Raw genomic sequence first — 27,824 nt, forward strand, 5'->3', positions numbered from 1 at the left:
CTGGTGGAGCGCAGGCCCCGAGGCCTGCCCTGGCTAGGTAGAACCGGTGTATCAGTACATCGTGGTCGTAGGCCACGCAGAAGTCACAGAAAGGTCCTGCTCTCCCCTGAGGACTCAGTGCAGAGAAGGCGTGTGCAACGCCCATGCAGCCGACACAGAGAGGGTGAAGATCCTGTCCGTCGATGAGTCCTGGACAGCCTGGACATTGCCTCGGCAGGAAGGCCAGAGGATCCATGGCGAAGCACTGTAGATAGAGTTAACCAGAAGCAGACGAGCTAACAAGCTAACGGCTAAGGCTAGGCCACGCTTGATTCGGGCAGGGCCTGAACAAGCGGTAAGCAGTGTAGCTAACGTTAACAAATAGCAGACGAGCTAACAAGCTAACGGCTAATGCTATGCCACGCTTGCTTCGGCGGAGGCCTGAACAAGCAGTAATAATCCTTTGTTATAAAAGGAAATAACCGTCGATTTAGGACGGAACAAGAATAAGTATTCTTAAGTACGGGTTAATTCAACACTCGCCGGTGGGCGACTCCAATGCCACCGCTTTAGGCTAATGCGCGAAGAATAATAATACAAAGGCTGAGTTTCAACTTATCTGAATGTGATATCGCAGAGAGTGAAAAGAGGATGTTACTTCCGCCTCCGGGGGTTTATATAGCCTGGAGGCGGGTCACTCCGGTTTGAGTGACAGGCCCTTCCTACCTACGTTAGTACGGGAGCTGAAGTAGTTTCTCTGAATGATCGCCAGGGGGCGTCATTACCCAAGTGGGAGGTCATCCTGGAATATTGACAGTAAACAGATAATCTCTGGTATAGACCGAAAGGTTTCGTACGAAACCATGGTTTTCTTAGTTTAGGAGAAATGCACTCCTCTTGGGTTATCGCGCCTCCTAGCGTGCGATACAGAGCTACACATATGCTCCCGAATGACAAAGTCGGAGGGTATGCCAGTCAAAACGCCCCGCCCCAACCGAGGGCATAAGGCGCGAGACTGGCATGTGTACTTCCTCTTAACAACACCGTTCCTCTGCACGCAAAATGCGCGCGAAGGGGCGTTTGAGGAGTGCATTTCTCCTAAACTAAGAAAACCATGGTTTCGTACGAAACCTTTCGTTTTCTGTCATTTACTCGAAATGCACTCCTCTTGGGTCACATAAACCCCCGGAAGCGCACACCCTCAAATTCCGCCCGCTCCGCCTGACAGGAGACCACACCCCCGGCGTGGCCCCTCCCCCACGGAGCCCCGAGCCCACCGGACTCGAGAGCGGAAGAAAGTAGAAAGACCCTGACAGACCGAAATCCGCCTCATGAACTAATAGGCCGACCAGGTCCGCCTCATAAAACCCTGACAGGCTGGAGCCCGCCTACTCACTAATAGGCCCACTAGCAGCCGTTTTATAAGGAAACAGGGTCCCCCCCTTTTACCGAGAGCAAAGGGACTTGGTCTCAGCTATAAAAAAGGGGGGAAAAAGTCTTTAACTAGAGGAGGCGGCAACACCCAGGACCGAATGCGCCAATGAAGATGGAGCCACGTCCAAATGGTAAAAAACCACAAAAGTCGACGGAGTCGACCAGTTAGCCGCCGAACAGATCTCTTGGATCGAGACACCCCTGGCTAGAGCCCAGGAGGTCGACATTCCCCTAGTGTCATGAGCCCTTAGGCCCTCAGGAACCGGGACTTTAGCACAAGTGTAGGCCATCTTTATGGCCTGCACAATCCACCTTGAAAGTGAAGCTTTAGCCACCGCTTTCCGTCTAGGACCACTTTTAAAAGTGACAAACAGTTGGTTTGACGCTCTAATAGCCCTCGTCTTCTCACAGTAAATCCTCAAGGATCTTACCGGGCAAAGACAATGTAGACGCCTATCCTCCTCCGAAGAAAACGGAGGAGGATGAAAAGCCACCAACTCGGTTGGCTCATGTATAATCACACGGTTCTTTGGGACAAACGCCAAATGGGGTTTTAGCAGAACCTTCTTGCCATCCTCACAGAATCTCATGCACACCGGGTCCACCGATAACGCATGTAGATCACTGACTCTCTTGGCTGTAGACAAGGCCAACAAAAGACTAGTCTTAAAACTCAAAAGCTTTAAGCTCGCCGCCTCCAGAGGCTCAAACGGTGGACGGCACAGCCCGTCCAACACCACACCCAAATCCCACGATGGGAAAAGGGACCTAGTAACCGGTTTAAGCTGGTGCACACCCGCTAAAAACCGAGCCACCAGACGGTGCCTACCCACCGTCTTACCCTCAAAGCCCACATGGCACGCTGACAGCGCCGCCAAGTAACCTTTAATGGTAGAAAAGGCAAGACCACTTTCTAGCTTTTCCTGAAGGAAATTCACAACAAGCTGGACCGGAGCCTCAAACGCCACCACCGGTGACGTACGCTCCGCACACCAGTCTTCAAAGATCCTCCACCTCTTATCATAAGCCGACCGCGTGGACGAAGCCCTAGCACTTTGAATAGTCTGAACCGCCCCTGGCGTCAGACCCAAAGCGCTCAAAGACTCCCCTTCACGGGCCAAACCTGAAGGTCTAGCTTCGCCGGGTCGGGATGGAAGATCTCCTGCCCTGCCTGCCGTAGCAGATCTCTGATTGGCGGCAGAGGCAACGGGTTGTCGTAAAGGAGGGGAGATATCTCCGACCTCCACACGCCCCACCCCGGAGCCACCAACAATAGTTTGAGGCCGAACCGCCTGACCCTCTCCAAAGTCTGGGGGATCAGTTCCAACGGAGGAAACGCGTACAGCAGTTCCCTCGGCCAGTCGTGAGCCAGAGCATCCAGCCCCAGTGGGGCTGGCCCCGTCGCAGAGAAGAAAAGTGTACACTTCGCGTTCTCTGCTGACGCGAACAAGTCGACTTGAGGCTGACCGAACCTGCTCCAAATCTGTCTCACCACTCCCGGGTGGAGGGACCAATTCGCATAAAGGGGCTCCCCCCTGGACAGCAGATCTGCTCCGCTGTTCAGAAGCCCCGGAATGTGCGACGCCTTGATCGACGCCAAACGTGGTTCCCACCACAGCGTCAGATCCCGCGCCAGCTGATTGAGAGCCGGGGAGGAGAGGCCCCCCTGCTTGTTGATATAGCACATGGTCGTCGTGTTGTCTGTCCTGATCAACACGTGACACCCTTCCACGAAAGGCAAAAAATGTTTCAACGCCAGAAACACTGCCTTTAACTCCAGAAAATTGATGTGCCGCTTCTGTAGAGCGGAGTCCCAAACTCCCCTCACCGAACGGCCCTCGTGCGTTGCGCCCCAACCACTGAGGCTGGCGTCCGTTGTGATCACTTTCCGTGACACCACCACGCCCATACTGACCCCCTGGGACAGAAGAGTCACGTCCACCCACGGTCTCAGTGTGTACACACACCCTGGGGACACCTTGACCTTGCGGCGACCTTGTGTCGAGTGGATCTTGAGTGCCAACATCCACTTTTGAAAAGGCCTCATATACAGCCTGCCCAGCCTGAGTAGATGGATAGTTGAGGCCATCAGCCCTGACATAATCATGCAGCGCTTGTACGTGACCACTCTGCCCACGCGAAAAGATTTCGCGCAGGCCACGATCTTGACTAATCGCTCCTGTGAGAGTCGAGCCGTCATATTTATTGAGTCCAGCGAGATCCCCAAAAAGGTGGTCTGCTGAGCTGGTGTTAACATACTCTTTTTGAAGTTTATGTTGAACCCCAGAGAGGTTAACTGCGACATCACCACATTGGTGAGACGTGTCACCTCCTCTCTCGAACTTGCGCTTATTAACCAATCGTCCAGGTACGTCGCAAGTCGGATTCCCTGCTGTCGCAGGGGAGCTATAGCCGCTTGTGTCACTTTGACAAACACGCGGGGAGACAGAGAGAGGCCGAACGGGAGAACAGTGTATTCGTACACTTTCCCCTCGAAACCGAATCTCAGGAATTTTCTGTGTGGGGGGTAAATTCCCACATGCTGGTACGCGTCCTTCAAATCGAGGGACGTCCAATAATCGTTGATTCTGATCGAGCGCAATAGCGCTACGTTCGTCAACATTTTGAAACTGTACTTTACCAGAAAATTGTTGAGGGCTTTTAGGTCCAGAATGGGCCTTAGCCCCCCCCCTTTCTTTGGCACAACGAAATAATGAGAATAAAACCCCAGACCGAGCTGATCTGTGGAAACTTCCCTGATCGCTCCTTTCCCCAATAAAGAGTGAATCTCCTCCCTCAGAATCAAAGCGGCCTGCCCCTTTGCGTGCGTGAATATCACTCTGTCTGACAAGGGAGGCTGGGTTGAGAATTGTAGCCTGTATCCCTGCCTCACGGTGCGAAGCACCCAGGGACACGGCTTGCATGCTTTCCATTGAGTTAAATGCTTTGACAAAGGATTCTGAATGGGAGCTGACGTCAGACCTAACGGAATGTGATTGATAGGAATGCACGGTATGTGCACCCCCGGACACGACTCTGACGTCACCGGTAACGCGGAAGTCAAAGGGACTCGAGACTGAGACACGTGACTTACTACTGAGCGTGACACCGTCTTGCTGTGAAGCGAGGGCCTTACGTTTAATGCCTTTATCACCGGCGACAACACTTTGTTGCACGGTGGGACAGGAGGCAGAGGAGGAGTGTAAAAAGGAACGCATTCTTGTAAACACGTCCTGTCTAAAACCCTGTTTAATACTGCTGTCGCAGCTGGGGCTGGGATAGCTAAACAAGAAAGACCTCTCTGCAACCTTCTTACCTTGACTGGCGCTTTGGCGCCCTCTCGTGTCGGAAGGGAGGAACACTTGTTGTTCCGGCCCTTGAGTTGAGGCTGTGGAACAATTAAACCTTTTATATTGGAAATGCCCCTTAAGGGGGTTTCCTTGAAGGCTGTTTGTGTTTGTGATTGTGGTACTGGGCATGCATAATTTATATATGGATGTCCCCACTGGGGATTCTCCATTGTGTGTGCATTGTGAAAGAAGAGACCTTGTTTCGCAGACACATTCTTTACTTGGGAGAAAACATTTGGCACAGTAACAAAATTCACATTTACATTGGATTCCTCCACCCTGGGTGGCAGGATCAAAAGTGCACTGTGCTTGCGCGCTGGAGAGCCGTCCATGACCCTGTCTCCGTGCGCCGAGGGTGAGAAGGCCCTCTTTCTCAAAGTGTCATTTTCTCGACCCTCTCCCACGCCCCCTCACGGCTGCACTGTATGAAGGGCGAGCTGGTGGGCGCATCTCCTGGTGCTGGGAGCCCTGGTTGCTCTGACTTCTGTTCCTGCTCGTGCCCGAGGAGGAAGACGGAGCTCTAGGAGAACGATGGGGTTTCCCGCCCTGTCGGGGGGGTCCCTGATATCTCTCCCTATTACGGGAAGAGCGTCCTGAGTAGCCTGACTGTTCTTTCCCTTTATCAGGTTTACCCAAAACAGCATCCACCACTTCTTTTTGGGCTTTATTGGTGTCGGTGATGACACGGAGGAAGGGTAACGCTCCCTCGAAGAGACTGTTGGGGGCTGTGTCCAGGCCCCTCAGCTCCTCTCGCCTCTCGCTGGCCTTTGGTTCGTCGCCTTGGAAGGGGACTTTCTGCAGCCACCTGAACCTCTCCATGCTGACAGCGACGTCCATCCCTCTGCCAGCCCATTGGATGGCATGGACGTTGCTCACTATTGCCAGCTGTAGCATGGCATCCCATTCAGCATAGGCTTCAGGAGGGAGGCGGTCCTTGTTTTGGAGCAGCATCTCTGCCATGGCTCCATTCATCAGCCCCACCACGTTTAAACTTTTCACAGAGAGCCCTGCAGCTTTATAAACATTTTTTACCATGTTGGAGACCTTGTTCTCGTCCTTGTTCTTGAACTTGGGCACAGGCTCCTGAGTGAAGGGGCATTCCGTGGGTTTAAACTGGGCACAGAAGAACTGATTAGTGGCGACATCCACAGGGGGAAGGCCGCCCACGCCAAACTTGTCCTCATCCGCCAGTGAGGTTGACAGAGCCATCTTCCCGGGCTCTCTGTGTTCTTTCCATGTGGAATGGAGAGCTTCTTTGAGCCCCGGGGTAGCGGGTAGCTTCTGAGAGCGAGGGACTGGTGTCTGTACCTCTCTCTTGCCCGCAAACTTGATCTCCGTTGAGCTCGCAGGGCGAGGCTCCACTGGCATAGTGAGGCCCATCTTGGCCACCGCCAGCTCAACCACTGCCAGCAGGTCCAGTTCTTGTGGGGTGGATTCTGCTGTGGCGCCCACCTTCTCCTTATCCACCGCTGCCTTCTTGGCAGGGGCGATGGGGGGGGCTTGGGGTGAGGTGCGAGGGGTGCCGCCATGACGGGGGCTTAGCATCACAATGTCCTCACTTGTCTCCTCTTGAACCAAACCGTCCTCCTCCTCCTCCTCTTCATCTTCCTCCTCTTCTCCTTCCATGGCATCTTCCTCCTCCTCGGAGGTGCCAAACTCGTCCGAGCCGCGAGGCACTTTACGTGGCACGTTCTGTTGGGACGTTAAGAGAGGGGGGAAAGAGGGGGGGGCGGTGACCGTTGGAGTCATCAGGAACGGGTTGGTGGGGTGAGGAGTCCCACTGGTGGCCGCCTCGGCGGCGACCGGAGACAATGGCCCCGCCTGGAGTGGTCCCTGGAGGCTAGCCTGCAGGGCGGCGGAGGCCTGGAGAGGCCCGGTGCTGGTCAAACCAGGACCGGGCGTGAAGGAGAAGCGCGGGGTAGAGCCGAACATGCCGGGTCCACCACTGTGCGCTGTGGTAGAAATAGTGTACATCGGAGCGAAGCTACTGCGGATAGGTTCGCAAACACTAGGAGCCGCCTGGACAAACCTTGCTGCGGTGCTGGAAACAGGCCCGCTTCTTTGTCCTGGCGTGGCGGGGATCTGAGCGCCGTGTTCCATCTGAGCTCCCCGAGCGACGTGGCTTTGTTTGGGCCTTGCAGCGTCCATGTTCATGACCACCAGCAGACGCTGGTGAAGAACGGCCGCGTCCATCGTCGCGCAGAACACGCAGCTGTTTGGGAAGTAGAAACCTTGCCAAGCGTGTTGTAGCTCCAGACAGCCCAGGCAGATGGAATGCGGGTCCTCAGCGGCGATGAAGCGGCTGCACTCCGGATCCCCGCAGCGTCGAGGGAGGGGTGGTGAAAACAGACCCTCGCTAGACATGACGACGGTAAGCTAAGCTAACCTAGGCTAGCCGCTTGTTATCGTTAGCAGCAAACAGCGAAGAACAAAACAGAGAAGAACAGACCAAGTTGAACGAAACCCGTGGGTGATGGTCCTACTCACCGCTAAGGCTAAAGTTGAATTCGAACTGATCTTAGACTGAGTAACTTGAAGAATTAATTATTTGTCGTAGAGTAACATGTGTAGACGTCCGTATCTCATGCGTGCAGAGGAACGGAAGAGGAAGTACACATGCCAGTCTCGCGCCTTATGCCCTCGGTTGGGGCGGGGCGTTTTGACTGGCATACCCTCCGACTTTGTCATTCGGGAGCATATGTGTAGCTCTGTATCGCACGCTAGGAGGCGCGATAACCCAAGAGGAGTGCATTTCGAGTAAATGACAGAAAACCCCATTGCTTACTTAATGCATCTGTATTTCCCTATTTGATTAGCTATTTAAGAATGGAATGAAAAAATATCTCTAACTGCTTATGGCATCACTAAAATAAATGTTCTTCAAATTAGATAAACTTTTTTTTTTTTGCATTATTATGTGTTTTAATGAGGAAGCTGGACTTTTTGAAAATGTGTAAAAAAAATAATTAATCATGAAATATGAAAAGATAAAAAGATAAGAGCGTGCAGATTGGTTGTTAGTCTCGCACAGCCAGAATTTCAAAGATCTCCGCTTAGCCATCGAAACGTCTGACTATGCGAGACTAATTGGGTGTTGACAACGTTGTTGTTGTTGACGATCATTGGACTTCCCGAGCATGTGCCAAGACTAAAGACTTACGATAATATCAAACATCCTAACAGCTCGGACTGAGTTTTATGACAACCTTACACTTAGAGATGACAGGAGCGTGCCACAACTCTAGCAGAACTGTCACGATTTTATTCCGACATGGTCTGCGGCCGTGAAATCGCATGAAAAGTAGGCCTAAGGCCAGAGACGTGCAGAGAATGTTAGAGAGGCAGTGGCTGACATTTTTAAAAGGGCATTTTGGTGAAAATATTGAAAATAACAACGCTTGGAGGTCGGCTATTTTCGTTGCTTGATACCACACTGAACTAAGCATAATCAAGTGAATACTGGAGATGTGGCGTACAGCATGGATTTCTACACAGAGAGAGGGCTGTTATTCGACATAAGAAGCTGCATTTAAGGTCAGGAGAGTTTGGACAAGGCAATTCTCTTGAATGCTGCCTTCAGGTATGGCATGAAAGAGGGTATTTGCATTTCTTTCACCATAGTAAAAACTGCATTCATGGTCTGGAGAGGGCACTTTTTACAGACGGATAAAAGGGCAGGGGCTCAAGCCCCCTTTGATGTCTATGTGTGCACGTGCCTGCCTAAGGCCAGCATTTGGGGGTTTCTCACTTCACCAACTTACCTTGGGAACTTGGTGGGTGTCATAGAGCTGGGTGTCAAAGAGCTGGGGTAGTCTGATGCTGAGCATGTCTGTTGGCAGTCTGATGCTGAGCATGTCTGCACTGGGCAGTCTAATGGCACCTGTCCGTCTCTGACAAGCCTCCCTGAGCCTGCTCCATCCTCCCCGGCACAGGACACACCAGACAGGGCAGTCAAACGCCGGGTCATGGGCCCCTTCTCTGGGCCCTCCTGTTTCCCATCGCATGCAGCGGCCCCAGCCCCAGCCCTGGGCCCACCTACCAGCTCCAGCACCACTGGTCCCTCCGCCCCGCCACACTGGAAACACTGCAGAGAAACATTCAAGGAACACACACACACACACACACACACACACACACACACACACACACACACACACACACACACACACACACACACACAATAAAACAATATGTCATTGAGAAGCATTAAAGGGATAATTCACCCCCCTCAAAATTACTTTTCTATTGATTACTCACCCCATGGAGACTTGAATTCATGGATATTTTTTTTTCGCATTCCTAAACAAATAATTTGAGGAGACGCGTTGTGTATCCATAGGGAACAAAGGAGGCTCTTTGTGTCTCCATAGAGAACCACTGAGGCTCATCAAAATATTGGCTTAGGAATGCGACAAAAACGAAAAAAATATCCATGAATTCCTGTCACCATGGGATGAGTAATCGGTAGAAAAAATTTAATTTTTGGGTGAACTATCCCTTTAAGACTTGAGGCAACTGTTTCTGTCCTTGTTTGAGTAGAAGATGGGTCTAGTTACTTTTTATGGTGTGGCGGCACTGGACTGGCCGAGCCATCTAGAAGAGGGTCTGTGTGTCTGTCCGTGGCTAATCCTGCAAACCACTGAACTGATCAGCACCACATTTTTTGTGCACGCTGTGCACAAGGAATGAAATCTCCAAACCATTCACGCTTTTTAAATACTTCTTTTAAACTTTAAAATGTATAATTATTAAGACAATGGAGAGGCAAATAACACCACAGCGATATCACGTCAGTGTCGAGAACTTGAGATGTCATCAACATGACATCTGAGATCCACATGAAATCCAGACTGTTAGCCCACGTCTTTTTCATATAGGAATACCAGCAGTGTCCGAATAGACAATCGCAGAAAAGCATGTTATTTCTGTGTCAATTTTGTGTCAAGGTTTCCACATCTGGCCCACAATTATATATAGTGTATAGTTATACAGTAGTTAACAAATGGACTAGGAATGATAGATGTCTTGACTTGTATCCATCATTGGAGTCATCTTTTCAAGCGTTTGTTTTGCACGAAAAACATTCCTTGGGCTAAAAATGGACCCCACAAAATTGACAATTGTGGTTAAGTGATGAGTCGTCACTTTTCACAGTTTTGACCAAGGAATGTTTTTCGTGCAAAATAAACGCTTGCAATGGATTCAGAATCATGAAAAAACCCTAGTTGGACCCCTCATGCTACTTAAAGATGTTTTTTCCCCTGTATAGTAAGTGAATGGGTAGGTGCAACAAATCGTTAAAAATAAATCCCATGGGACATTAGTTGACCACGGCAACAAGAAGAAATCATAACTAAACACCATAAGGGTCTTTAAAAAAAAACAGGTTTCGAAAACATGTCGTTCGGGTGCTCTGGGAGCCTCTGATCTATCCTACTATATAGTCCTCCTTGGGATTATCACCCCCCCTGGCCTGTGTTATATAAGCTTAGAATGATAGATTAGCAAACTTGCTTGTGATGTGTTTGTTTGCTGGAGTCAAGACTAACAAGACTCTCCCATTATCAAACATCTCAAGACGTAGCCTACCCAGATAGACTTTGACTCAGAGAATGACTGCCATTGTTCACATTGTAGTAGGCTGCTAACAAAGCTTGCATGGTGATAACATCATCCTGAGTGCCAATATCGCACAGGACAACAATCCCCTCTCTGTCAACAGGACGTTTGTCGATGAGATGGTATTGTTTTTCAGCCCATATAAAATATCCTCCAATATTTTTCAGACATGCTTTTCCTTCCTTGACATGATTTGATTGGTAAAACAGCTTTTCATTTTAGAATGGTAATACTAGTAGGCCACGCTTATAATTATTTATGAAGGATGCAGATTATGACAGTCTACAAGTAGCTCTTTGTTTACTTCAATACTTGGGACAGCACAACAGGAACACACTTTGAAGGCTGAAAATCTGTGAGGAAAAGGAAACGGTTGGCTGACAGACAAACTGAAATAGATTACCCAACACGCTCTCTCTCTCTCTCTCTCTCACACACACACACACACACACACACACACACACACACACACACACACACACACACACACACACACACACACACACACACACACACACACACACACACACACACACACACACACACACGCATGCATGCATATTTGGCAAACAGAACAGGATGAGAGGTGATCACATACTTGGACACTATGTTGTGTCTGCGCTTCTGACATAACTATTAATGCATCACTACCATCCACTGACAATGGACAGGAAACGGCTTATGTTCATCATAAAGTGAGCCAAACATATAAAATCTGTTTTTTTCTACATACAATATGCATTGTATATGGGAATCAACCCCTTAAGCTTAATGTATACTGGGGTGCCCACTGGCCTACCGGTCCAGACGCATACCACATAGGTTCTGACGCCTGACGGCTTGTCGCAGGTTTGAGTCCCGATCCCGACGACCATAGCTGCATGTCACTCCCCATCTCTCTCCCCATTTCTTGGCAGTCTACTGTCCTATCAATAAAGTCATAAAAGCCGAAAAACAAATCTTAAAAAAAGAAAAAAGCTTAATGTATACTTTGTCCCGTGACAACTGATTTTCAAATGATAAACGCAACACACTTCCAGAATCCAGAATTTTACATTATTTGCCAATTGACCTACAGTATAACCCTCCACAATAGGAGGGACATGACTACCGGTAGTTGAAAAACTACACTCAGTCCCCATGTTATTAGAGCACAGCTCAGCACACCTTCAGGGTGTTTCTCTGGCCCGAGAGCAATGAGATGGGGACTGACTGTCGCTTATAGTGGCCCAGCTGTGAGCCCAAGCCAGTTAACTGTGACAAAGTGAGCTTTGTGGCGGCCAAGCCTCGAGAGACGAGGGCCAAGAGACGACTGTTACACACTGCACTGGATGAAAATGAGGCACCACACAAGTGTAATCACACACACACACACACACACACACACACACACACACACACACACACACACACACACACACACACACAATCATAGGAACAGTAGGGAAGGACAACCGTTAACAATACATGTTGTGCACGCCACCACATACACAATTTTCGCATAAGTGTGTAGTTGCATGCAAATCCTGTGGGGGACAAGTCCTGCATTCATTTCATGCTGGACAAATGGACATGCACGCAGGCCACAGTACACACAGGAAAGAAGCTCATTTCCACCATGAGTGAGTGAGTTCCCCGGGTTTACTGAAGAGTAACACGTGAAAGAGAAACAAATTCACACGTCTAGCCGCCTGAGGCGACAACCATTTTACTCTCTTTACTCAAGGCATGTGTTGGTGGGGCTTTCATGTGTTGCGCTCTATGCTGTGTTTTGAATGACATGCAAAATCATCTATAGTATACCATGTACTGAAGGCAAAATCCATAGCCTCTGAGGGCGCATAACTGTCAACTGTCACAGTTCAGCAAGGAAAGGAGTAATAACCTCTGTGAGTCTTGAGTAATATCAACACCTTTAAGGGGTATCAGAACAGGTTTTCCTTTAGATCAATATTTGTGAACTTGAGCAGCTGAAAGAAATTAAAACAGAATCAACAAGCAGAAACAGAATTCATTTGGAAGTTCCCCAAGGGGCATTTCATGGACAGACTTCCTTGCCAATTCATGGGAAAATAAAGCCTGTATAATACCTCGTATGGTGGTGTCGTATGTCGAAAATAGCAGATCTACGCACTCACGCCTTGCATTCAGATGAGATCGGTTGTTTTCAGTGTCACTTGATGTCCTGAGTCCTGATTCAGTAATGTAACCAAACAAATCATGTGGACTTTTACCCTCATTAATAGTGATTGATTGCATTATTTGCATAATAAGCTTTTCATAGCTCAAGCTCTGGGAGAAACTCTTCCGAACAATTACTGATTAAAGTGTGGATATAAAAAACAACCCATGAATTCTGTTTGGGGTGGATATTCCTTTTAAAAGCACAACACAACGTTTATGAGTTCATGAACATCAGTTTCCTATTAAGCCTCTGAGGAGCCAAAAGGACATGATGATGATGACTAACATGATTTGGCTGGTGGTCAAACATGTATTAGTGCAATAGGTACAGACAACATCAACAAGGGAAAAATTGTACTCCTACGTATTTCCCCCACCCTATCACAGATGAAGTAATCTCCCAAATAACCGAGCTTTCCGCCAGCCAGCTCTCTCCTGCTGTAAACACGAAGTCAGCTGACAGCAGGAAAGAAGTACTCCCATCTCCCTCTCAAGTCCCAACAAAACACGTCCCTATTATGAGTCATGCTGCTGGACACACCCTCCTAAGTTATGACAGTTTTCCCCTCCGAGGCTTCCATAGACTATCACGTCCTTGAAAACTGAACTGGGAGAGCGTGACAATGACAAATGAGTGCTTAATGAAAACTTTAAAAAAAAAAAGGTGTGCATCCTTTCCTCCTAATTGTAGTTTAAAGACTCCTGCACAAATCTGGTTATTGAGCAACAAAACCAAATTGACCTTCTGTTCTGTACTTCTGGGAAAGGCCTGCTGAGGGCTGAAGAGAAGGTGGAGGAGGTGTTTCTGGGGATATGCCATGTTGGTTGGATCTTGTGACAACTTGTTTATGGAGCGGGAAGTGCAAGCCAGTAGGTGTTTGCTGCGTTGCCCACTCCTCACCTAGCCTCGGAGTCGGTACCCAGGCTTTTCTATCTTTTTTTTTTTTTTACTCCTCACCAAACTACCACCACTTCTCTTCTCTTGTCCGTTTTGACACCAGGGTGGTGTTATTCAAAGACATAGTGGTCTCTACCAATAAGCATACTGTGTGTGGACACTTCTATCTATCTTTACTTCAAATTATTTTGGTCCAGCACTGGTTATATCAAGAATTATGGGGACGTGCATATACTACGTCTTGTTATCTACTCTGCCATTAAGCACCCACACAACCAAAACACAAACTCATGTTTTCCTTGAAGGCTCTTTTTCCTGCTACTATAACACCTGAATGTCCCTCCAGGTATCTTCAATATTTGAATACTTGCCTTACGCAACAACCCGATTAAGCTCTATTTTATACTTACGATAATTGGTGTGAAAGATTTGCTAATCTACAAGCTCACAGCACCATTGTTGTACAGTATTTTTTCATGTCGATGACATGACATGCCCATGTCCCATGTACATGTATAGCATGTACAAAGGAGGTATGGGCCTTAAAAAAGATGGCATCTCAACTAATGAACAGCTAGGGAGAAATTCAATACAAACATTGCTGTTAAGGACATGGTATCTCCAGTCCATGTGTGATATTGAATCATCAGACCATCACAGTTTGACTTCTTATCTGTCCCTAAACAGAGTGCACAGTTTATTTACATGATCTACGAATAGTCTAGTACAGGGGTCTTCAGTGTTTTTCAGGCCAAGAACCCCTTCACTGAGAAAGAAATGAAACAAGGATCCCCACTGCATATTGTGTTAAATTGTGTTGCAGATTAAACTTTTTTCAAAGATTTCATAGATGGCTTCATTCATAGATGTTGCGTTTGTTTATAGCACTATCATCAATGTTATGACCAGTATAACTGAATGTTTGGTTAAATGTCTGAAAATACTTGATTCCAACAACTTAATAGAAAAGATATTGTTTAAAGAAACACTTTGGCTCTGTACTTGCCAATCTACAAGCTGCAATGGCTTGTGAGCTTGTTTATAGGCTATTTGCTGTTAATGTCCCCACAGAAGAGGATTCAAGTGGTTAATAAAAGGTTTCTATCACATGTGGCAGTATCTCTGAGGACCCCTAAGGGTCCCGGACCCCCTGTTGAAGACCCAGTGTCTAGTAGTCTACCAACCTCTGGATTAGTCCATTGTATCCAAACTATTTTGGAAAACAAAATAGTTCTCCTCGTTTTTTGAACTCGTCCTACTCCTAAATTCTGAAATTCCTTCCCTTGCTCGTGATGCTGTCACATGACCGTCCTCAATGGACATCTTTATTGCCAGGGGGCTGACAATAAGAAGCCTATGCAGGGCATGGCTGCCGCTGCACAGTGCACGCACGCACGCACACACGCACGCACGCACGCACACAAACACACAGGCACACCTATTATGCAAACATCCTAGGCACATTCAGAACAGAGGCCCAAGTCACAGAACATTCCATTGTCATGTTGTGACATGCATGTACGTACATTATGCCTTTTCTGCACCAGTCCGTACTGTACCCTAGCATCTTACTGTAACTCACAGTAAATTGAAAGACAGACTACATATTTTCCTGTGTCTAACTTTAGGGACTTTTCATTCCTTCCTTAACTTTGCTCCATTTCTGCATTGTGCATCTGATATTACAGATTACAACTCTAACCAAATGGTAGCATTATTTATCTTATTGTCTCCACCAGCCGAAGGCATGGGGGAGAGTATGTTTTCCCCTCCGTCCGTCCGTCCGTCCGTCCGTCCGTCCGTCCGTCCGTGCGTGCGTGCGTGCGTCCGTGTGTGTGCGTCCGTCCGTCTGTTACCAGCTAATCTCCGGCGCTGTTGGCCCGGCCGCTGCCAAAATGAGCACACACACTCCCTGGATGCCAATTCAGAACCTCTGCCCCACATTTTTTGAATGGCCCTGTTCTAGCGCCACCATGAGGCCGATGTTTGCAAAACACATTTCTGTACACTACTCTTAGAGATTTTGTCCACAAATCCTACAAATCGGTAGACAGTATCTCTACAGTCATGTGATCAACATGGATCTGTCCGATTTTCCATATTCCATCCTGATTGGCTACAATTGGCCTCCAAAGTTTGCAGGATTGAGCCGTTTTGAACAAAATGCCTCAAATCACAAACGCAAAGTGTAATTATCATGAAATCGCACACACACATTCCCACTAGGCAGAGGAAGAAAGGCCACTTATTTTTTTTAATCAGCCTCATGGTGGCGCTATAACAGACCGATTTGTGGTTTTACCTATAACTCCACCGATCAGTTTCAAACTTTATAAGTGCACTCCCTAGAGGCCAAGGACAAACCCTTTTCCTGCATTTTTAACCAACTAATTCAATACCACCCATTGCACACCCACAACCAACACACCACACCTGGTGGAGACCTGTGCTCGGAAGAGCACTGCTTCTAGTTTAATGTTGATATCACAAGCTCAGTCTCTCTGCATGTCCCTTCGTGTAACTTTTAGAAACCTGTGATTAAATAGTACAATTTCACAGAGATGTACTTACTACTTGCAGACGACCCGTCACCCGACAAACACGCTTCACAGCAGTGACTCATGTTAGTTTACGCCTCAACTAACTGTACTGTACACACACTTCTCACGTGTCGAGGTTCCTCCACCTGTGCTGGATTGCGTCCAATAGTTTACACCTACTTGGAATCTATTCCTCCAGAGGCTCCTAAATTGTTGAAGTTGTACCTGCAGAGGCTGCAGTAATAAAGGCGTATAAGTGAAGATTATTCACACAGCAAAGAAATATATATAATATAATATAATTCAATGTACTTGTTGAGCAGTGCAGTGTTTCCCACATGAGCAAGCACTTGGCGCCAGTGAAAACTAAGGAAAACCTCCCACGTAACACAAGAATCCTCCTGCAGAACCAGGCTCTGGGTGGACAGCCATCTGCATCAACAGCTGGAATAAAGTTTAAATACACTATTGCACGTTTAAAACTATTTTGACTAAGTAGTAATCTGCGATGTGGACAAAGGCTCATTTTTTTTTTTACCAAATACCTCAATATTGATATTGGGACAATATTGTGGGGATGGCTATTTGGTGCTTTCACAAACTGTTTACTCAATGAGATTTTTTGATAAATCATCATCAGTGACAGTAATGACAATAGTGGGTTATGGATATACAGTAGCTAGCAGTGGTGGAAAAAGTACTCACATATTTTACATAAGTAAAAGTATCAATAATACAATATAGATATACTCCGTTACAAGTAAAAGTCCGGAATTCAAAATGTACTTGAGTAAAAGTATGAAAGTGTTGGCATCAAAATGCACTTAAAGTACCAAAAGTAAAAGTACAAAATGTTTGAAAATAGCATATCTACAAGCTCACACACAGCTTGTAGATCTGCTATTTTCAAATAGCCAAGGTATAGAATAGGGCTAAAGTGCATTAATGTATGTTTTATAATATAATCATTTTTATCTGCAAAGTAACTAGTAAGTAAAGTTTTCAAATAACTGTAGTGGAGTAAAAGTACAATATTTGGATCCGAGATGTACTGGAGTATAAGTAAAAGTACTGAAAACTGGAAGTACTCGAGTAAAGTACAAATACCTCAAAACTGTACTAAAGTACAGCACTTAAGTAAATGTACTTAGTTACTTTACACCACTGGTAGCTAGAACACTTGGAAGTACTTTACAGTAATGCAGCCTTTAAAACTAGGAAAAGACAACACTTATGCCATATCTCGATATAAAAAAATCACACTCGTGTGAACTGAGCAGTGGTGTGTGTGTGTGTGTGTGTGTGTGTGTGTGTGTGTGTGTGTGTGTGTGTGTGCCCCCTGTGTGTGTGTGTGTGTGTGTGTGTGTGTGTGTGTGTGCCCCCTGTGTGTGTTTGTGTGTGAGTGTGCCTGGCCTATGCCTGGCCTATCCTGAACAACAGCGCCCCTCCCTTAACATGTGTGGGCAGAAAAGGTTACTGCAGGCTACATACCCGGAGACAGACAGACAGACAGACAGACAGACAGACAAACAGACAGACAGACAGACAGACAGACCCACACACACGGCCACGTATAGGAGCGTTGTGACCACCGCTCAAAAATCGCAATATCTAGTCTCATATTGTGATAATGCTATATAGGCCTACAGCCCTACTGACACTGATAGCCTAATGTTGTGCTGTCCCATCCATGTAATGTGCCAGCAAATGGTCACTGTACAGTAGAGTTCAAGTTGCTTATTTCTCAACTGACTGCTGAGACCTTACTTTGACAAAGAGACTGGTATTGGAAGGGAGGTTTTAAATATTCACGTTCCTGCACTTCCAAAACCTTTTCCTTCAAACTTTAACAAAGAAAAGGGCATGCGACACTCATTATTATGTGATGCTACCAGAAGCTCAAGATAAAAAGCCGTAGGCATTTCCATTTCCTCCATGTCTACAGACTGCATTCCATCAAGTATGGTAAACTCAATACATCACCGAGATGGGAAAGTAACCATAACAACAAGCATTTAATAATAGAATACGAGCCACCACCTGAGGAACTAAAATCTCTTTACACTTTATTAGTGTTTCACTGTTGGAATTCCTGGAAAGTCATGTACAGTTTTACTGAACAGTACACTAGCAGTTCACCAAACTGTAAATGACTTTCCAGGAATCTCAACCTCCCACACCAACACCGGATTGCTGCAGTCACGACCACCAAAACGTCGATCATCAACACGGTGACAAGTAACTGACAACTGACCAGACAGTAGCACATTTAAATACAGAAATAAACGATGTAGTGATGACAAACATGCTGCTGTAGTGTGAACAAAAAAAAAGACGATATTAATCTTTTGTCAACTTACCGTGGGTGTCGGGCATGCGGAGGGGTAGTAATGATGATGCCACCCAGTCCGCCTACAAAAAAATCCACTGTTTTGTTTGTTTGAACACTGAACAGAGAGGAAAGGAAATAATAATTGGCGCGGCCAAGGAGGGAGCAGTCGGGCTGGACCAGGGCTGGACAGCGATCTATTGTTGTGTGAAAGCGGACAGTGTGTGTGTTGTGTCAGTGTGTGTTGATCGCTCGCTGTGGGCTGCGCCCTTCTGAAGAGCCCTGGAGGAGCCAGTAGGAAGCGCTGCTGCTCGGCAGTGAACTCACGTGGACTGTTGCAGCAACAATAACAACAGCCATGTGTGTCGCAGACAGACATACTTTCCTCCTCCACCCCGCGTACTGAGTCTGTCCTCCTCACATCCTCAACGCATATCGTCCAGTTAAAGCTCAATGTCAATATTGTTCAACAACAGTCAGTCAGACTGACATTATGTAGGCCTACGCTGTCAGTGGTTCTCAAACCTTTTCATGTCAAGGACCCCCAAATTGACACTTGTTAGCCCGCGGACCCCCATTTGAAAAGATATGCCAGGGACACTCATTAGAGAAGATTTTTTTACAGCAGTTATTCCCAACCATTTTAATTTCAAGGACCCCCAGTTTGACATGTATTAGTCAGTCTACGCGGACCCCCATCTAATTGAGACACCAATTTATATTGTAAAATAAAAATGGAACCGGTCCATTTGCACACTACATAGGCCTACCCCATAAGGGTCCATTTGGTTCCTATCTAATATTAAGCTGGGGACCCCCTGGGTTGAAGGCAAGGACCCCGGACCCCACTTTGAGACGCTTTTACACAATATATATTACCTGTACGTAGGCTAAATCTTGGCGTTTTGGCCAATGCGCGTGTGGTTATTAGCCTACTTTTTCTTTTTGTTATAGATGCACTGATCCACTGGCAGGCGTCGCTTCACGCACAGATAGGCTATCCTATCCTACATGCACAAGTTGTGTAACCACAAAGAGCAAGCCAAAAAAAAAGGAAAAAAAAGATGATGTCATCATGATGGTCACACGAGACATTTCAGAACTATGGAACTTGGAAAGGCGGACCCCAATTTAAACCAAGCCTAAAAGCTTTCTTGTGGTGTTTATCCTTTTAGTTTACCTTAATCAGCACACGTAGGCTACTGTCCTGTACCTTTTCCTATGCAAACAAACTTTTAATTAGTATTCAATCAAACAATCAAATCAATAAATCAAAATCAATCAAGCTTAAAAGAAAAAACTATTGCAAAATCAATAGCTATAGCTTTTGTGTCGATGCGATCTGATTCATGAAGGCGGGGAACCCGATATCTGACGTTATTATGCCCATTTGGAAAACAATTTGGCCACATTTTAGCAGGCTATAACTCAAGTCATTTTGGATGGTACCCCTACAGTTCCCGCTGCAGTCATCACATCTCACTGGAGAACAGCACCGTCAGGTCAGGCAGCACAGTGGCGTTTCATTGGATGCAGAAAAGAAAGAAACATTGTTTTTTCACGATCAGGAGACAAGGAGGAAGACCCGTTTCAATCAAACCATGGATCTTGATGGAATCAATTCATAAACATGCTGCATAAGTGCATAATACATTCGTATACTGTCCCTTAGCCTAGACTACTAGATATCAGAATACGATTTAATTCCTCGCACTATTACTAAATGTTACTAGGCCTATACTCGTAGTCGTAGGCTAAAACACGGTCCATACTCACTCAAAATGTTTAGGCATATAGATGTAGGCGAGGCACAAGGTGCGCTTCATATTCCAAGAGCATTTTCAACGCGAGGAGCATCTTTAAACGGATAGAAAAGCATGAATCTTCTGCTCCGATCCCCGCTCAGTTACTTACAACAACCCACCCCGGCCGGCCCCTCAGAAGTCCTTATTCAGAAGTTCAAGAGGAAACAGAAAAAAAGAACTCAATGTCCCTCTTGCTCCCCGAAAATGTTGGCCAACAACTGACTGACTGACTGACTGGCCCAGGGCAGAGGGACAAAAGAGAGGGCAGTATAGTTGGGTCAAAAATGGCAGTTCCGTGACCGTGGAGAGCGAAGGTCCGTTTCTCAATGGATTCGTCATCTAGAAGGGTTATTAAACAAATTTGGCCGGGGTGTATTTTTTAAAATGGCGGGGAAAATGTTTGACAGCTAGGGTAATTTTCAGTCTCATTCACTTACACTACACTATAAAGGAAAAAATTACTCCCAAAAAATCTGCTTTAAGTGGGATGTGAGGTGTCAAACTAGGGGTTTTTAATTATTCTGAATCCATTGCAAGCATTTGTTTTCCATGAAAAAACATTCCTTGGGCTAAAAACGGACCCCAAAAGACTGTGAGAATTGATGACTCATCACTAAACCATCATATTGTGGGGCCATTTCTTGCCCAAGGAATATTTTTCGTGCAAAACAAATGCTTGCAATGGATTCAGAATAATTAAAAACCCCTAGTTTGACCCCTCACATCCCACTTAAAGCAGATTTTTTGGGAGTCATTTTTTCCTTTATAGTTTAGTGTATAGTAAGTGGATGAGACTGAAAATTACCCTAGCTGTCAAACATTTTACCCGCCATTTTAAAAAATACACCCCGGCCAAATTTGTTTAATAACCCTCCTAGATGACAAATCCATTGAGAAACGGACCTTCGCTCTCGTGGTCACGGAACTGCCATTTTTGACTCAACTAGTAGAGTAGCTGGGATATGATGGCCCAGTAGTGGTGGAAAGTAATATTTACTCAAATAGCCTACTGTAGGCCTACAATAGCTACTGTACAATTTTGAGGTCATTTACTTTACTTAGTATCTCCAATACATCTCAGAGGCAACATTGATTTACTCCAGTCCAGACCACTACAATTATTTGAAAACTTTAGTTTACTATAGCCGATTTATAAACTCACAATGCGTCTCGATGCATTGTGTGCAAATCTGCTATTTTCAATATTTGGAGCGCCAGGAGCAGTGAACTCCCAACCTTTAGCTTTGTGTCTCCCCCTGTCTTCAACCCTGTCCCGTGAGCATAAATAGGTGCAATACCGCTGGGTGACCAGAAGGGCACTGTTGCGCAGCCTAGACACGGTGCCATGAGTTAAGGTGGTTGCACACTGCTGCGTTTTTCGGGCCGAATATCAGAGTGAATTTCGGAGCACGCAAATAAAAAATCAACCTCACGTTATGTCAGTCACGTTTGCACACTGCCGCCCGTTTCGCGCACCACTCGGTCCCTTGCTCTCTCTATCTCTCTCTCTCTCCTTGCCCTGAAAAACGCATTTCGCAACGAAAAACGCAGCAGTGTGCAACCACCTTTAGGCCTATGTAGCCTAGGGTCCCTTCACTTGTCGGGAGCGGAAACCACTTTACGTCATGTTGTAGTCCTAGACGGACTACACTTTAGCCGGAACTATCAAACCGGATTCAGTTTGAACCCAAAATATTCTCCTGCACCCAAGGACATACTGTACTTTTAGGGCCTACCTAATAAACCCCTTGATGCAGCGTAGTTTTGCTTTCGGAAAATTTGTTTGGTATATGCATCTTTTAGTCCAACTCGTAGCGATTGGCAAGACTAAACTAGGCTATTCGAGCATTTTAATAGGGATTGGGGAAACAACACAAAGCGACGCCGCTTATTCAGCTTGTGGTTTCCGCCTAGAACGGATCAACGGCCCGTTGTAAACGAACACCAGGCTTTCCCCCAGAAAGCCTCGTGAGACGAGGTTAAGGCCTATGGAATACAGGAAAACTCGACCTAAAACAAACTTGACCTCATTCGCACGACCACGTTTCCCAACAAGTCTGTGGCCTTAACTTTTTCAATGCCAAAAAAACGACTTCTATAATAAAATAGAATTTTTCAAAAATGTTTTTTGGACCTCCAACAATGTACTAGGCATGATCGCGATCGCGAAATTGCATGTTTAACCCAAGCCCCCGGAACCCTGAACCTCATGAACGCGCATCTAGGCTTCTTTGTGTTGACGTGCATTCATACCGGAAGTGCTCATTCATGAATTAGAGCCCCAGCGCGTCCATGAACACAAACTATGAAGCAAAATGCGTCACAGAAGCCAAATAGAAGCCCCACTACGTCACGTTTCAGAGGCGTCTCAAACGCGGAAGTACGCTTCATGCGCTGGGTGAGCAACTCAATGCAAGTGGACGGGCGGGGATATCCGGTGTCCTCTCTATTCTTATTATAACTCTATGGTTTAACCCCCATACCAACCCCATCTTTCAAACATGGCAGCTATGTTTGTTTACATTTGAAGAAAACATAAGGGCTGCTATCTCCTGAATGCCTGAACGGATTTCCAAGCAGAATTTTTTGTTTGAAAGCTGTGAAAAGCATGCACATGCATAGTGCATGATCTGTGCACCAGCGTGCACACTATTTTTTTAACCCTTTGGTGGCGAAACGGCAATATAAGAGGTCCCACTTTACATACGGCACCGACTGAGTTAAGCTAGATGCAGAATAGACCAAAATCTAATCTTTGCTTCTGGGAGTCCCTGGAACAAAATATTTAGCGATTAGCCCTATTCACGGCCCGCCCACTCAGCATCCCCCGGGTGCTGAAGTCACGTTTTGAAGGGGAGAATCCTACTATAGCCTATAGATTTAACACAGAAATCGCAAATTTAATGCAATTTCCGAATAGTAAAGTATAAAATACGGCTAGCATGATCAAGAACACAAGATAGTAAAAGGCACAAAGCATTATAATTTATTTTACCGTTCGAAATAATGATTTGTTGGCTTTAAGTCCAGCTATTTCTGTTATAGTTTCCCCTTCTAAATTGATGTCAGCACCCGGGGGATGCTGAGAAATTTGCTGAGTGGGCGGGTCGTGAATAGGGCCAATAGGGGTCCATGATGGACACAAAATATTGTGTTCCACGGATGGACCGTCCATCCGTGGAACACAATATTTTGAGATGGGGGTCCGTGGCCAAAAACACATTTTGGGGGTCCTTAACCACTGAAAGGCACATTCTACAAATGTCTTCTAAATCCTAGCAGTTTTCTGAAAAAAAAAAAGTATGTTGCTATCAGTGTTTCTCAAACTTTGTCATGTCATGCATCTAGCCTAAGGCCACAGACCCGTTGGGAAACGCGCGGTCGTGCGAATGAGGTGGAGTTTGTTTTAGGTCGAGTTTTCCTGTTACCGGCCTATGCTTCTTTAGTACAATGGAGCGTGGCCGGAGTTATGTTTCATTAGTACAACGGCGTGTGGCCGGAGTTATATTGCATTAGTACAACAGCGTGTGGCCGGAGTTATATTGCATTAGTACAACGGTGCGTGGCCGGAGTTATGTTTCATTAGTAGGCCTGCAACGGTGTGTGGCCGGATTATAAAAACAGGAACAGATTGAGAAGGCCACTGTTGCACAGACACACACACATACAGGGTCGAACCGATGGTTTGATTTTTTTTGAAAACTTAAAATGGGACATTCTGTATAATGACTGAGTAGGCCTACAGTACTTTTAGATTAAGTACATTTTGATGCCAATACCTTTGTACTTTTAAGTACATTTTTAATTCTGGACTTTACTTGTAACAGTGTTTCTATATTGCAGTAGGCCTGTTGATTGAGTAAAACATTTGGGTACTTTTTCCACCATGCACTGCAGTTGGTCGTTTACTAGTTTACTATGGAAAATCAGAACCGAGTTCAGGGAGTTCATTAACAAATGGAGCGATTGTAGTTAATCCAGGCATCCAGCCAACCAAAAATGCAGGCCTACAAACTCATTAGGAGTGAAAGAAGTGACAAAACCAAATCCCTGTAGGGGGGGTCAGAGGCACGCCATGATAATAGCACATGCAATTAAACAGACAACAAATATTGCTGTGCTATTAGTACAGTATAGTCTAACTATAGAAAAATGAAAATGTACTAAAAGAAAAAAGGAAACAATTGCATAAAGGGATTGGAAGAAATGTGTTTCAACCCAACCCCTACTGAACAGAACAGTGTGTGTGTGTGTGTGTGTGCGTGCGCACGCACACATGCATGTGACTGTGAGTGTGTGTGGGGGTTGTGTGCGGTGTGTGCGCACGCCTAAATATAGCATGCACCACAAACCATGATTTACCAACGAGTTGTCTGCTATTTGTAATACGAAAAGTTAAGACACCACTGCCTTGCTGCAATCTGTCTACAGTGAGTGTAGACAGATTGACTTTTTCCTTCATTAGGCTATATGTCACACTTTGAAGTGACAAAATAAAAATCAACCTGGCCAGATTTAGTTGCTTATGCCACAGAAAGCATGGTCACACTCGAGTTGAGCATCGGGAATCGTGTGCTTCCATTTGGGATATGTCATATAGTTACATTTATGTAAATTTATGAGTGAATTAATTTGTCCCAATAGTACAGTACCTGTGCGACTTTATTGTCATGTATGCATGTAGCTTATTCGATTCCCCATGCATGGCAAGCACTATATTTGTGCATAGTTGGAGACAATTGCACTGTGTGCTAGCAGGAGGCGAACGAGATAAATGGGATGGATAAAGTGAGAAGAAGGGGAACCTTTATAGTGTTTTGTTCTCACTGCCATTAAGAAGAGAGACATGGACTTACTTCCAAGTAGATTAACATACAAATACAAACCTGCACTGAATAATCATTAATCAAATTTACATTAACTTTCCCCAAACTAATAATTGTACCAATTGGTGTGTGTGGTATCTCTAAAATGGAGCATAACGCAACTCTTCTCATCCATGAGACCACTTACCTTTTCAGCATGAAGTGGAGAAGCAGAAACAGTTGTGGCCTGGGTGACGTCACACAGGAGGACACCAAATGGCACTCTTTAACTGTGACAGACTTGTAAATTCAACAATTGTAACTTAAGACTGCAGAAAAGGCCAATACATGTAGCCAATATAAATGCTGTATATGAGACTTTTGTGTTCAAATTATAGTGGGACTTAGGCCTAGGCCAGACGGAGCTGGATATTTCATATATCCCGGTTTTTCAGGTATCCACATAGAAAAATATCTAGGTCCACACGACAAAGATATCTAGGTCTAAAATAATCTGAGTCCCCAGACCTCCACTAGGGGGTTAAAAGTCTTCAGAGATATCCGGGTTCCATGTCTATACGGATCCAGTGAATCGGATATTTTTCCATGTCTCCACTTATTTATCCGGTTTCAAAAATATCCAGCTTCGTGTGGCTGCAAGCCCCAGCCGCACAAAAGAATGTCTAGCTTCAGAAATATCCAGCTCTGTGTAGCCGGCACCTTAGTGAGGGGGAATTTGTATAAGTTTCTGTTTGCCGTTCTTACCTGGCATGCATGCACTTTACACACACATTTTTCTGAATCTCACTTTGTTCCCTCATTTGCAGAAATTTAGCTTTGCTTTGTTTTGTTTGGTAATACAGACATTTGAGAATATGATTATGATTTAAAAGTACACAGTACACACATGAAGTTAATTTATCATTAATCCATGTTGCTTCATTCAAAATGTTTTTAAAAGATAGAGAAAATAAAAAAAAACAAATTGACTAAATACTACAATTTGTTATATGAATACAAAACATCTCCAGCAAAGTAATAATTAATACCATTAAAGCAAAGACGCTGACAGATTCAATACATTTTTTTAATTTATTGTTGAATGCGTGGCCACACATATACTGGTTTTCCTTCGCACTGTGCATGAAGGGTCACTATGGAGAGTGATGGGATATATATTCTAGGAGTTCACAGGGGTCCCTGCTTTCCTCTGGGGAAGCAACAGGCCCCTCTCTCCTTGTTGACTACCAATGGCATGATACTGATGCTACTCAACATCTTCCTAAAATGACACCATGATTAAAACGTCTGGATAACTATAATTATTATTCTTTTCTTTCATTCCGAGAACTGAAGGCCTGGTTTAGTGGAACAATACACAATGGCAATCCCCTCCCTTTCCCCTAAACATTCCTCTGCATTTCATTCAGCAACAGCTTACAAAAACGCAAAATAAAGTACATTTGAGTACAAAAATAAAATCCAAATTACAAACAAACAGGACACAACCCGTCATGTTGCCTTATTTTTTTCTTCTTCTCATACACAGATTAACACAATACATTAGTCACTGGTCACCAAAAGTACACCGCAAATAAAGGAAAAATGAAAACAAAAAGATTAGCCTTATAGGAAATGAACAAATTCAGAGAAGTGTAGATGCATCGTCCTCAACCCTTTCTACAACTCTATTCTGAGTTAGGAGACCCTGTTGAATCCTAAGGCTGGAAGCTTGGTAAGCCAAGGTGTCAGATGAAGACTTGTATATTTTTTCTCTCTCTCTCTGTCAATGGGTTTTCTTCATATTATTTGACCCTTGGCCTTCCCAACCTGCACCAGCCAGAGTCTGTCGACCTTGTGACCCCGCTCTCAAACAGAAAAGAGGGGAAAAAGGGAGGAAGGGACGGAAATCTATAAACACTGCTCTATATATTCATATGGGCTTATCGGAGCATGAATGTGTATGCGATGAGTGTGTGTGTGTGTGTATGTGTGTGTGTGTGTGCACGCACGTACGTACGTGCAGTTTCTCTCGACACATATGTACTCATTTGCTAACATATACAGTATACGCCTGGCTAAAGATGAGAACCAGGGGCACTATAAGTTTCATTAACATCCCTGTGATTTCCTCATCCTGACCGCTAGGGGTCTCTCTTTTATGTGTGGCATACAGGGTAGAGGTGGAAAGATCTTCCGTTTCTCATAGCCCCCCGTTTTCGCCCACGTCTCGTTGCTTTTTTTTCCATATCCTCCATTGTATTAACTTTTCCTCCTCAGCTAAGCCTCAACTCGTTTGTCGCTTCCATCTTTCTTTTCTCTGAGTTGATTTTTTTATCCCCCTTGGATATGCAGATGCACACAGAGCCGAAGAGTGGAAGTGGGAGAGAGACAGACACAGAGAGAGAGAGAGAGGGGGAGAGAGAGAGAGAGGGAGCGACTGTTGCGACTTATCAGCTGTCCGCCATGCCGACCTTGTTCCTTCGGACCTCTCAGCCTATCTCCTTCCACTGCCGGTAGAAGTCCACAACGTTCTTCAGCTCCATGCCGGCCACGCCCACTGCTTGGATGGCCGCCTGGTTATCATGGGAAAGCGAAGGAGGGAATCAATGAATGAACAGATACGGTCTATCGGGAAGATTTTCAAAAAGAATGTAAAGCAGGACACGGCATCTAATCAGTGGACAGACATATTGGACAGGACACCATGTTAGCATTTCAAGTTATAATAAATAGACAGTAAAATGAAAAATTACAAGCAATTTTCCAAAACAAGCACTTGGAATTGTAGGAGTTGGCATTACATTAGTTTGACTCCACCCGTTCCATTGCGAAAATGCTCACGTAGATCTGCTATTTTCACAATTTTGGCCTCTAATAT

At 45.6% G+C, this 27,824-nt stretch overlaps 2 protein-coding genes across 2 annotated transcripts in view; both read right to left on the reverse strand.

Moving 5' to 3' along the window:
- paqr6 (progestin and adipoQ receptor family member VI) overlaps nucleotides 1-18,451 on the reverse strand; it is a gene marked incomplete at its 3' end in the record, with an annotated part of 36,034 nt that extends 17,583 nt beyond the window's left edge. The window contains exons 1-3 of the mRNA XM_080741709.1: nucleotides 18,365-18,451; nucleotides 9,320-9,392; nucleotides 8,525-8,847 (exon numbers count right to left, since the gene is read on the reverse strand). Of these exons, the coding sequence (XP_080597835.1) occupies nucleotides 8,525-8,847; nucleotides 9,320-9,356 (360 nt within the window). The 5' untranslated portion in view covers nucleotides 9,357-9,392; nucleotides 18,365-18,451. The remainder of the gene's footprint in view (nucleotides 1-8,524; nucleotides 8,848-9,319; nucleotides 9,393-18,364) is intronic.
- Nucleotides 18,452-26,055: 7,604 nt separating this feature from the next.
- smg5 (SMG5 nonsense mediated mRNA decay factor) overlaps nucleotides 26,056-27,824 on the reverse strand; it is a 30,677-nt gene continuing 28,908 nt past the window's right edge. The window contains exon 22 of the mRNA XM_080747166.1: nucleotides 26,056-27,519. Within this exon, the coding sequence (XP_080603292.1) occupies nucleotides 27,436-27,519 (84 nt within the window). The 3' untranslated portion in view covers nucleotides 26,056-27,435. The remainder of the gene's footprint in view (nucleotides 27,520-27,824) is intronic.

Source organism: Nannobrachium achirus (genome assembly GCF_963921795.1).
Source record: "Nannobrachium achirus genome assembly, chromosome: 2".
Classification (NCBI taxonomy): Eukaryota; Metazoa; Chordata; class Actinopteri; order Myctophiformes; family Myctophidae; genus Nannobrachium; species Nannobrachium achirus.